This window comes from Lampetra fluviatilis, chromosome 5 (assembly GCF_964198595.1).
Source record: "Lampetra fluviatilis chromosome 5, kcLamFluv1.1, whole genome shotgun sequence".
Classification (NCBI taxonomy): Eukaryota; Metazoa; Chordata; class Hyperoartia; order Petromyzontiformes; family Petromyzontidae; genus Lampetra; species Lampetra fluviatilis.
Window position 1 is genome coordinate 20,369,552 of NC_136279.1, and position 13,268 is coordinate 20,382,819.

Below are 13,268 nucleotides of genomic sequence, written 5' to 3' on the forward strand. Positions count from 1 at the left end.
GCAGGGCGTTCAGCCCATGTCTCACAAGCTCTCGCTGTCAGATGTATCTCCTTGCATGCGTGGCTTTCCTTCGGCTATTGCGATTGACTCGCACGTGCACAGATGCTCGCGGTAAAGGGATTGGGTAAATGTCACAAAAGTTTTGAGATGATTAGTGGTTGGGAATTCTCGTGGTCCACTCACCGCTATGTTAGTCTCCATGCGACCAACTATTTGTTGCTCTGCAATATTTGCATGTTGCCCGTGGGAAATAAATGTGACATCTGTCAAGGTAGCATGTCGAGCGTTTGCACCACGAACCAAATGGTCAGACCTTGAAAATCGGCAGCAAAATGTAATTAGGAAATAAATCTTCCTTAACTGCCACGAATGCACATCGCATGACTAATATGGCACGTTGTATGGCCTCTATGCAGCAGAAATAAGCTTGGAATTTAATTCGTAAAGTGCATTCTTAACGGCCACATTAAAACGTTACTCTCTTCGCTAATCAGGTAAGCAAATTGGAATATTAAGCAGACAATGCACACCTCTGCCCATTAAGAGGTCATGTCGCTGCTCTTATCAGGTGGTCCGGAAAAAAATAATCCCTCAATGGTTTCATTGCAGAAGAAAGGTGTAATCCACTCCTGCCTAACAATAGACCAATTCTCACTGGCGTCCACTGTCCTCACAATTAAATAAAATATTCATATCTAAGAGCGCTATGAATGCGCAAAGGCGATGCATGCTTGGTATTACACCGAGAGACAGACAGAAGAACACGTGGATCAATGAACATGCCCAAGTTAGAGGCTTCATATTGACCGTTGAGAAATATAAGTGCGCTTGGGCAGGACGAGTCATGCCGAGACGGGATGATAGCCAGTGGTTGAGACTAACCGTGGAGTGGCAGCCAATGGAGGGAACAGGCCTAGGAGCGTGTCCACCCGTGGGGATATAGCGATGAGATTGGCCCTCGTGTAGCAGGCTTGGTGGAGTGCAACATCATCAAACTGTGAGGGACGTCGATGGCTTGAGGAGGCATTCATCCAGCAGTGGATAGATAATGGCTGCCGATGATGGTAATTTAATAGCAAGCAAAGAGTGCCTACGTTGAAGGTACGTGAAACCGACGATCGTGACAGATGCATCCGCTTGCCCGGATGCAATCCTCACGTTGCTACAGTCTGGGTTGAGAGAGCATATCCTTACCCATATCCTGCGTTTGACCGGAGCCACGATGACAGATATGGCACTTTCGTTTCAGTGCCGTCCCCCGGTGTAATGTAAATTTACTTCTCCGTGTTTTCACTTCAATAAACGTGCGAGTTTAATTAGGCTCCACTTCCTGGTTCAGGTGGCTGCCTTGCCGGCCGGCCGGCGTGCGACGAGGATGTAACGTTGACGTCTGTCAGTGGCCCCGCATATCCCCGAGCCTAAAGCTCCAGGGAGCTGGGATCCGAGTCTCGGGGGCTACGAATGAAAAATGAATCTTGTCTCCACAGTCTGGGAATGTTTTATAAAGGCGCCGGCGAGGTTCACGGTTTCAACACGCTCACCGGTGAACTCATTAAAGGGAGGGGAAAAATAAAAATGGTCGCAAAAATAGCACTTGCTTTGTTGGAATCATTTTTCCAAGGTATGCGATTAGCGCGAGTATGTAGCCTGCAATTACTGTCTTACGTGTTACTTTTATTCTGGAACAAAGTGTTTCATGAATTCAGAAGCCAAAACGTGCTTTGTATGGTGAATTAGAGAGCCCAATCTGCAGACAAAGCTCTTCTGGGTTTAGGAGTTGAGAAAGATTGAGCCTCAGTAATGCAACGAGAGTTCTACGACATCATTAATGGTGAGACAAAGTGAAAAAAATCAATGTCGAAATGGATTATAGCCCTGCTGTGGTTTCTCTGCCCACAAATGCGGTTGCTTTATTGTCATGATTAGTAGCAGATGGGTGTCAGCGGAAACGCACAACCCTGAAAACAGCTCCATTCAGAGCGTCAATTTCTATCTTTCCTCGAGGGCCATATTCCTGAGACACACGGCAATCTCTGGGACATGTACGCACACGGAAGGTAACTGTGTGCATCGACACGTATACATGCCTGATGGTGATTAACCAGCCCCGGTCACCTGGTGCTCTTGTAGTTATTTACAAGTTGCGTTCCTCGTTGTTGTTGTTTACTGGCTTCATTAGCTGTTGCTCGGGCCAATCTGTCCGCACTCCTCGCTCTCGATACGACGCCGTGGGAATTCCGGTCGAGTGAGGTGCACATTGATTCCTTATGATTTCTGCGCTGGCGCTCGCTGACAATTCCCGACTCTGCGTCGATAAGCGCATTAATGCCGCGAGTGTGTGCCGCCCCCATCCCCCCTTCTCTAGCCCCACGGGGCCGCTGTGCCCATACCGTCACACGCTCGTCCTTATCCGTGAGCGCCACTCCGTTGCGTTTCCAAGACACGGTGGGCTCGGGGTGTCCGCGCGGCGGCAGGCACTCCATCACGGCCGGCTCCCGGGCTGCCACCACCACGTCCGATGGGTTTTGCCGGAATTCGTCTCGCAGAACTACGATGATGCAGAAAGAGAAGAAACAGAGAGATGCGTTCAGAAAACGTGACCTTTGCTCTCGTCATCGGGGGGGGGGTGAGGGGGGTGCGGGGTCAGTTGGCGGAGAGAAAAGTGTGACTTGACCGTCGCTACAAAGTGGTCACATTGCCCGTGTGCGTCCATTATAAATGATACATCCTAATGCGCGCATGTGATAGGAAGGCAAAGGTCATGGACGTAGTTACATTGAATCCCATGGAGCATGAGCGCAGCCCATGAAAGCAGCCGCGATGTTATGATCACAATCGACTCATCAAGGTCAAGAGCACTTCCGAGGGCATTTAAACTCCAACACAGATAGAAGGGGGGGGAGGGGGCATTACCCCACCACCATAAAAAAAACACCACTGTAATAACGACGAGGACAACAACAGCAATAATACATGTGCAATAACGGAGCCGCATCCTGGGTGACTTGCCCCGAGCCATTTGACAGACAGCCTCTCGAAAAACAACAATAAAGGAGTCTCGTGTAGCGCGCGAGTGACAGGCTCATCCTCTGATTAGGGCCTCTAATAACAGGGATTCACCCCGGCGGCACTGAGCGGCACGAGTCATTGATTAAAGATTCCGAGCATCTGTTGGCTGCGCTTGCAGGCCGGATGCGGGCCGGTGGATGAGCGCGAGGCTGAACGTTTCGCGGGGCGGTTTATTGGAGCCCATCTGTTGTTGGTTTTGCGGTGGTGGTGGGGGCGAGTTGCAGCCCTGAGGGCTGCGAAGCGCCCGCCCGTCTCTCGCGCAGCGATAAACCGGGGTCGGGCCACGCGGCCGGAACGGGGGGCCCGGAGCCCACCCGGCACGGCACCAGAGCCCGAGGAGTTCGCGGAGTCGACGGAGCTCGCGAACGGAACGCGCGCGCCGAGGTGCGGGGGGCTGGCTGGTGCGCGCCGCGTTTGTGTGGCCACGCTGGACACGATCCGAGGGTCACGGCGCATCTCACGGTGGTCTCCAATGCCGAGAACCCCCACCGACCAAGAGGTTTCAAGGGAATGCGTGAAAATCAGCTCGCGGTAGCGCCGTAAGAGCAATGCGCTCGAATTTTTCACGTCGAATTCCATAAAAACAAAAACTTTTATGAAATCACGTTTGGGATTTCTTCTTCTTCTCAAAACGGCCCATTTGGAATGCTGAACGGCCCCTTTAAACGATGTTGAATGTGAGAGGCCCGCTTTCCATTTCTCATTACTCGCTCTTTATGAGAAGTGCAGTCTCCAAGGGCCCTCGGGCTTTGCGTGTATTAGCAACTCTAATATATACAGTGCATTTCCAATGCAGGGCGCTGACACCACGCTCCCTGTTCCCTCCCGGGCAGAAGCGTGCACGCGCAAGTCAGCGGCCGGCACCCATAGTTGTGCGCACAATTAAACGTGCCCCGTGTTACCTTATAACCTCGAAAGGTACGCGCTTGATTTAAAAACTATGCACGGCGGGAGGAAAAATATTGGAAGTGCACGCCGAGTCTGGTGATGGGGCCAAGTTTCTATCGCCTTCAAAGGCACGCATAGGAAGCCTGTGCAATAATAATAATAATGCCGTGATGTCATTTGGAGATAGTGGAACAACCCCTGTTGTGGGCGGTCGGGTCTCGGAGCTAGGAATGCCGCATGCACGCACGCACTCACGCGCGCGCGCACGGCCACATCATGTGTGTGTGTGTGCGACCCGATTTCAATGCGGTTCATTACAATTTTCACATTCATCCCATCGACCCCCGATCCCCCCCGCTACAACACACCACCCAACCGCCGCAGACAAGAGCGGCGGGCTGCATCTTTTTAATGGCGAGGATAATCCAAATGAGATTAGTTCAAAATGTGGGCTGTACACGCGGCCTTCACCGCAAAAATAAGAAATGACGGGGGGGGGGGGGTCACAGATGGACCTCTCCACCACCGCCCAATGGTGCCACCAGGCAGAGATTATTTATTTATAGCTAATTAATTATACCACGAGGCTCCGCAAGAAGGCGGGCGGGATTAGGCAGGTGCTGGGTGGGATTATCCGAGTCGCAGCCCCGCTCACACCCTCTATGCTAATTACCGCCACACATACGCCTAATGTCATGTACTAAAGGCAATATTAGGGGAGATACGATCAGCAATGATGCGCTATTATGGTTGTAAATCCCACCCACGGGCATATCTCCGCCCGAACCTGAATTTAAACCGAGGGGGCAAGCTGGTCCGAGGGAGGCTGCGATAGTCGGCTTATCGCCAGAGGCCAGCAGAGTGAGGGCCTAGAAACTCGCCAAGCCCACTGACCCAACTCACTCCACCTCTGATGGACAGTTACATGAACACTTTCACTGGACTAAAAACACCCCACATTTTTTAAATATATATTAAGTGTAGTTTTCAAAGTGAAAATGCCATTGGAACGTCAAACTGTTTGGTGCGCCTCAGAATATTAGTCTTCATTAAAAAAATATATACTTTTGGAGAATAAAAAACTGAAACTCACCCAAAAAAATACTTTTCCAACTTTAGGCCCTTGAAGTCGGAGGAGACGCATTTGTCACATTGGCCGAGTTTTAAAATTGCACAAGGTGCTTGAGCACTTCCCTGCAAAGTCGAGTAATGGTCACAACTGTGTTGGTTACTTCACATTCTCTAAAAAGACAGCTCCTTGACTCGCTAAGTGCACTTGGCTCACGGTCGATGGCTGTAGGCGGCGAGCACCACGGTGGGTCAGAAAAGAACATGGCATTGCACTCACTACCCACGGCTTGCGGGGGGGGGGGGGGGTCCTGCCAGCACCAGCGCTGCCCAACCCACTCCCCTCCCCACCATCTCGGGGGGGGGGGGGGGGGTCCCACCACAACAACTCACTCCCTTCCCCTGGCTGACTCGTCCACCCTTTACTCCCCTCACCTTGTCATTTCACTCAGCTCACCACTCTGATGCTCGCCGATGCCCCCCCCCCGCCTCCAATCGCCTCCCTCCCCCTCCACCCTTCAATTCGTGTTCGCATTACATGATGTTGCTCATACAGACTTCCTCTCTACTCAACAAAATGCATTTCTTATAAATCCCAAGCTTGCATTCAATTCTAAATCCCAAGCTTGCATTCAAAGTTAAATTGCACAATTTAGACAATTCTGGGAAGCTGCCGGTGTCATCTTTAATAAAACAACAGATGAACATGAAAATAGATTTTTTTTTTAAAGTGATCATTCACCCAAGCAATTTTGACTCATCCACCGTTGTACACAAACCCATGTAATGCGCCTTTAAAAAAGTGACCGGGTACAGACGTCACCACGGGCAGCCTTGCAGGAATGCATAATACCATAACCACAAGTGGCTGACACATTAATGTACTCGACTCAACGGGGCTAATGAATAAGTAATTACGTGTATCTGGAGCAGCGGGGCTGCAGTGTGAAAGCTTCTGCCTGGCAATGCCACGAGTGCAGGTTGTGTGAACATTGCCACATGCTCCAGCCGAGAATTAATGCAATGCTTTAAATGTAAGCCTACGTAAGCTAGTGATGATGGTGGCATGTGGATTAAAAAAAATTATCCGTTTTCCTTTTGATCACTGCCCAGCCGTGATATAGGGAAGTAACATAAGGCCAGGGGAAGGTTACTTTACGTACAGTGATTGTGAACAGGTTTCATAAAAATAACAGCCACTATTATGATAATGAACTAAGAATGTTAGTTGATTGACCTTCGAAATCTCATATCAATATCCATTTATACAACGGAAAACGAACCGTGTGGTATTAAAAGGTGATTTACAGCCCCTTGCTTAAAACAAAGACAAACATCTCCCGTATAGCCTGAACAGACTGTTGAGGCAAGTGCTGTTAGCGAGCACCTATGAAGGCCGGCGCAGCACACGAGGGGGTGGGTGGCAAACACCTTTGAATCCCGAGTGAACGATGTTAACACACCACACCAGGCACTCATTTGATGCTGAGCCGATCTAAGGGAGGCCCAAGACCGGTTAAAATAATCGTTACTGGTGTTGGCCGTGAGCGGTAATTGAACTCGGATTGCCGGGTTTGTAGCGCAACGCGCTAACCGTTACCCCACCGCTCCCACACACACACAAACATTCATAGAATGTATCCACAGCAATATGGTTGAATGCCATCCCACTTGTTTAGACATATTAAACCGATCAAAAAATATCCTAAGCAGGGGTGCCAGGGTCTCACATTGCAACAGTAACGTTGGGGCGCATGCGTTGGGGTTAATCCCCTTAGTTTTGACCCCACCGGTGTTTTTTTTTGCGGCCAGTGCTGACCAGACTGTTGCCACGTTTGCACGGCCACTTTGAAGCGAGCCAGCCCCAGTTTTGGAACTGAGCCACTGAGTTCCCACGGCAGCCTGCCTGGGCTGACTCGACGCAGGTTCACAGCGGCACTTCCTCGCTTCCAGAAGCATGCGATCGGGCCCAGTACCTGAGCCACGGACGTCATGGGGTCAGCGCTAACGTGACGATAGCTCATTCGATGCTTGCTTGGGCTAGGGTTGCCTCATCCAAATGTTAGGGAAAGGAGGGGGGGTGAGAGCTTCGGTTGGGGGAGGGATTAGAGTCTTCTTCTTCTTTCCTATGGCTGATGTAGATGCAGGGCGACAACTACAATTTCACATTCAGGTGGTCAAGTCAGACAACCGCATCAGGTGTAGCGGAGTGTATCACTGTGATGTCTCCTTCATATTGTGGATCAGGGCATTGCGTCGTTATAAGCTGTACGGTCTGTTCTGGATGAACACAGTCGAACACTGCACAGTTTTACATTTTCCATTTGTGCATCAGGTATCCGCATCTGCTGCCACGGTTTGTGCAGTGCTTGATGTGGTTTAGGGTGGACCGTGAGCGTCGTGGAAAGATCAAAGATTGGAGTGGGAGGGAGCCGAGTCCGTGGCGCTACATGGTCATGAAGCGTCGGGACAAGAAATTAGTCCATGTCAGGGGCAGTCGCAAGAACAGTTTGGCACGGCTCCAGCCATGGGTATTTAACTTTCGTGGAAATGCAGAATGTTCTACTGGGGCGAAAGAGAACAATTGGGCCACCAGGTCACTCCTGCCGTGCCAGGAGAAGAGAGTGAAAACCTCACACAGATGTATGAGAATGGGTTAACACGATGCACAATAGTGTGCGTGAGAGGGCTGCCTCTCTGTGCCCTGAATTTGTGACACCGAGTCATGGTTGTGGAAAAGAGTGCGACAATTTGAATGTGAACCCCCCCTCCCCCATATTATGCACGTTTAGTGTGTGACAGAATAATTATAGTGATGACAATTTCTTTCTTCCTTCTTTTTTAAACCCCCTGAAAAATTATTTTTTTTAGGTGTTTTGACATTCGGAGCACCTTGTTGTACAAAGCTGTTGAGTGGAATCCTGGTCTGATGCCAGGGTGTTCAGCACATGCGCTCGTTTATTTCGGGCATGTGGTGCAATGAGGAGGGGGGGGCATAAAAACCAGTAGCGCGTCTTAGCGCAGTTCAATAAGTGGGATGATATACAAATGGTGTGTACGATAAAAAGACATTTTTACCAATTTTTTTTCTTTCAGATTTTGTGAAAGCTTAACCACATCAAGTGCCATCCCCCCTTGTGGCAAACCTCCTGTGGGCGGGAAACAAGGTTACAGTGTCCGAAAAGTTGTGTTTGTGATGGGAGAAGGGGGCAGGGAGGGAGGAGATCGGGGTTCGGAGCGTCCGTGCAAAAAACGCTTCACCACAATGGTTATTGATCCTTCCTCTCTGACCACAGCTCGCACCTGTGCCTGCCACATTACTGCGGCCACCAGAGCGTGCATAACGCCTCGGTGTTAATTGTGGAAGGCAGCATTTATCCTGGAGGCATTTTGTTGGAGTGCTCTTCCCCGTAGTTGTGCTAACATGCCTGTAACGTTGCTACAATCACTGATGGTTGCTTCCCGGGGCCCACATTCTGCACCACCCCCATCGCCTTTAATCAATTCTTGCAATCAACTTCTCGTAAGAAACACTGAAAAGAATAGAAAAACAATCCACACAACCCAAAACTGGTTTTACAATCACGAACCTCACCGTGGGCCTAGTTCATACGGCTGTAGTTTATACGGAATCTGGAGATTAGCTTTGAAGTAGTGGCCTGATAACCCAGGTCAATTCATCTCCAGTTTGGGCCCCAAGTGTAGCTGCCACCATACCGATAATCATCACCAAACCATGTCCGACCACACTGCCGCCCCAGACTGTCTGAGCAGCTGTTGGGAGCAGAAAAGCATACTGGGTAGCCCTGTTGCGATGGTGACAGGAGAAAAACACGCTTCAATCGGATGGGCGTTGGTTTTGGTCGAGAATTTCTCCCATCGGCTGTCGAGAATGATCCAGGGTGAGTGCGGATACCGGCACGCCTGATGCGCACACGAACAAAAAATTGAGAATTTTTGGCCCGCATGACTCGCCGCCCGACACAAGACATCCAGTTACGTGCTTGATACTCTTGCAATCGGCCAGATTTGGAAGTTTGAAATGAAATGTAATCAACACCTTTATCAAATGGATTACAATGTGTAAGCGGTGTGTGTTAAGCTCATTTGGAAGCCAGCAGTAAGTGACATTAAAATTCTTATCCAGGGCCAAGTATTGAATTTGGGTTTTTTTTCCCCCAAGACGTCTGGTTAATGTGGGAGGGAATTAGGTTACAGTGTTATTGAACATTTAAATACCAGCGGCCATGCACTGAAGCAGCTCGTTCACAATGCTGAGGCCTCAAATCCTCGTGCCTTTGGGTGCGTTACTCCAGCTGGTAATTGGCTCAGACTTATTTATCCGAGGACGGTCGCATTGTCTGCCGAGATGACCATCTGGCACGCGAAGTACGTGCCTCTAATATGGGGCCAGAAAGTGGGGCTTGCCAAACATGCGGTACATCTCTGGCCTCAACCAGGCTCTTGCGACGAGCGGCCCTTGACAGCGCTCATCCATCAGCGGAGTTTAATCTGTTCTTCTGCCATTGTGCCATTGTATAATCAACTTACCTAAAATGGCAGATGAGGAGTTTTAATTATGTGTCCATGTTGACAAATAGGATGGTGGCAGATACACGGTGTGCGCGGTGATCGGGGGGACATTTTTTATTGCATGCAAATGTGGCGGCGTCGGCGTACACCGCTCGTTCAAACGCGTGTAGGGCACGGCGGCCACCAAGGGACGGGGCGGGAGGATAGGGTTGGTGGATCAAGCAATGACGTTTCTGCGATACGATTCGCGAGACGGCGGCTGGAGGGGTTGACAGCACGTTGCCTGTAGGAGGCAGCACAATAAGGGATTTTCCACGGCTTCACGTTCGTTCTCCCCTGACGTGCGCCAGCGATCTCCTGGTACTCCGGATCCACTCACACGCAAAACTGGATCCTCCTGAAAATTACCTTGTGACTTTGTGTAGGATTTTCTTGGCGAATTAACGCGTTATTTTTTTATTATTATTGAAATAATCTATCACGAGATTAATGGCTTGTTGTGAGAGGCCATTTATAGAAGAAATAAAAAAAAACCCGCTCAAAATCCCCATCACCCACCCCCAACTAAAAGCACAGGCTGCGCTTTAAAAAGTCTGACCGAAACGAAAGAGTGTACGTGACAAGAGCAGCTGATGTGACCGTTTTTTTCCGGAAGAAAAGCGTGCATTGGCGCTCCATGCCGTGTCGCCACTCAACCTTACGTGACACGTCAGCTCTCTTTGTACAAAATAATAATAATAATAAAAAAAGGCATTGCAAAGAGCTATCGCAAAAATCTGTACGCAACCTCTGGAAAGCACCACATGGCCAGAGATAGCCGGCGGTCTGGCGTGAGGACAGGAGTTGAGCCCATTTATGGCTGTCTCTTTCAGCTATGTTTTGTGGAAATATAATCAATAAGCTTGTCGTCCTCGGGTACACAATCGCTAAGTCCAACGGTCCCCATTTGCTTGCTTGTGGACACCGGAGACATTGTGATACACTGCACAACAGAAGACCACGAGAATGTGTCCGCACTCTGCAGCGATACATATCGCTGGATAAGTGGCGTGGATACAAACGGAGCCATCTGAATAAACTCACATTCAGAACGGTAATAAACATCCTTACAAATGAAGTGTCTGCGAAAAACGGGCCGCGAATGAACCAGATGCTGCTGCTCAAAATTAGATCACAAACTGTCTCTAGTGAGCAGCTGAAAAATCTTGGTGCATAAATGAATGTCATTGCCTCCCGATCGACCAGGCCATGGCCCACGGCTTCAACTGCCGTGCAACCGCTTAAACAGACAACGCCCGCGAACAGCGGCGAGGTGTTGTGACATTACTGGTGCAGATCACTTTGCGTAATTGACGTGGCCTTCCCCCTGCTCGTTTGTGGCACAACGCTGCTCAAATTGCCCCCCGGATGGCCTGCGCACTTGCGAACGCGTGCGCGCGTGTGTGTGCAGGCACCGGACGCGAACACACTCGGGCGCGCACATGCACGGGCCCGAGCACGCGCGCACTCGTGCGCACGGCCGCCTCCCGCCAGGTATCAGCCCGCTCACCGTAATTGGCTCTGTCATGGCTTGTTCGAACAAACAGGGTCAAGTTCGCAAAGGCAATATGTTTGCATTAGAGGGCGATTCATGGGAGAATTTGGAATAATGATCGCACAATCAGCGCGGTCGGTTTCGCGGAAAAACCGCTCCACTCGCCGTAAAATTGCGAAAACACAATTATCGGTGCAGGCTTAGACACGAGCCCTCGGCTGGCTCACACATTTTAATATAGGCATCAATGAAGGATATAACGCATCTTTAATGGTTTAATTTTGGATTTTGCCACTGCCAATAAAAGTGCCGTCACCACCGAGGCAAAGCGAGCTTGACAGTGATAAATGCTGATGTGTGCGTCACGCGCGCGGCTGGGAGAAGTGAGCTCCGTCGGGGTCCGGGGGACATGCGCTGTGCACCCCCCCCCCACTCCCATCCCAAAATCGCAGCACCCCTCCAACTCTCGCTCCCACCGCCCCCTCCCTGCTGAAAGCGCAGACATCGTCGCCATCATGCCCACAAACAAACCTCGCCATCAAGGGACGTGAACACATCGCCTATTACGGTGGAGAGAGAGAGAAAAACAAACCAACACGATTTCTTTTTTCGGCGCGCATTTGAAGTGACGTTAACGATGCTGAGTCGGAAACTCCAAGAAGCTCCGAGCACGTGGAGCAAATTTCGTGCAGAGCGATACGCGGCTCAACCAGGAAACACATCGGAGAGGAATATTGACGATGGGCCGCTCTCATGGATGTCAAAAATTTAGCACCCACCCCATAGCGAGATGCACTGAGGCCACATTTCGTCAGTTGCAGCCAAAGCGGCGGTTCCTTTTGACGGTGCATTTTGAGATGCCGTCGTTTTTTTTGTTGTTGTTCTGCAATCATGTTATTTCTTTTTTCTCTCTCTCTCCCCCTTTTGTGGTGCGCCCGGTCGCCCTTTTGTCAAGGCAGCTGCAGCCGCTGCGGGCGTCAAATCAAGTGACAATGGTGACTCCTTTCACACCCATGGGGGGGGTAGGGGGGGGCACGTGCGAGTGGCCCTATCTCCACTCTCAGGGGCAGCCTGGCGCACGCCACTATCAATTAGCAGCCTCAGCGGGTCAAGGGTCACCTCGACCAAAGAAAGAAAGTCCACAAATCCACTTTCTGCTCTCCACTCGCCGAAGACAGAGCGAGAGAAAACAAGGCGTTCGTTTTACGACCGTGTAGGTTTTTGTCGTGCTCGCGCTGTACCGCTCTCGCGATGGGGGCGATGTCCGACGTTTTGCTCCGCTCGCTGGAAGCCTCTTCAGAAATTGAATTGAGAAGCTCAGGTTTTTTTCAGTCAATTGCGCCAGCCGACAATGCTATACAATAGAGTAAATATATATGTGTGGTTGTGTATATAATAGGCTACGTTTTGGGCTATGGCAGCTATTTCCTAAAATGTCACCTATTATCTATTTTTTTACAGGCGATGGCTGTTCTTCAAATCACATAGCTATGAGGGGTACCAAATATAACATTTTTAAATAGGGCAGTGTTATTGTCAAATATGTTGAATCTTTTTTTTTGCTTGTGCACCACTGCCAACACAGTATCAACATTTAATTTTATTTGAGATGCAGTGGCAGCTGCTTAAACTCAGTTCAGAGAGAGAGAGAATATAATTTAAATAAGACTTTTTTCTCCTTAGCTTAACATGTTTTTATCCGGCTCTGCCAAACTATTACAGCTGCAACAACATTAAGTTCCATGCATCATTGTTTCTGGTTTTTCCTCCGTTGTTAGATTTTTTTGATTTTACCAGGTAAGGCCCACTGAGCTATGTAGCCAATGTCTTTGGTTCTTTCGGTAAAGTCACGTAGATAGAAAAAAATACAAATACTCTGAACGCATCTTGATTCTAAATGTGGAAGGAAAAACCGGAGGGAACCGGAGAAAAATCCACGCGACCACAAAGAGAACTTGCAGACTCCACATATACAGGCGTCAGAGTCGACATCGAACCCACAACTTCCCGCATACCCGGCGAGGTAGTTAACATCTTCCCACCGCGGCACCCCATTATTGCCGTTATGAACCCTGTTCTTTGTAATCCACCCCACACCCCAATCCCAGTCTCCATGCGGAACGAAGACCGACGGCGATGCTCTGGCCCATTCCGAGTGGCGTCTCCACATCCAGAC

The 13,268-nt window shown here is 49.9% G+C and overlaps 1 protein-coding gene across 4 annotated transcripts in view; it reads right to left on the bottom strand.

The window, feature by feature from the left end:
• LOC144932749 (roundabout homolog 2-like) overlaps positions 1-13,268 on the bottom strand; it is a 200,766-nt gene that overhangs the window by 58,451 nt on the left and 129,047 nt on the right. For all 4 annotated transcript variants that reach the window (XM_078857153.1, XM_078857152.1, XM_078857154.1 and 1 more), the window contains exon 3: positions 2,391-2,548. In XM_078857153.1, the coding sequence (XP_078713279.1) occupies positions 2,391-2,548 (158 nt within the window). The remainder of the gene's footprint in view (positions 1-2,390; positions 2,549-13,268) is intronic.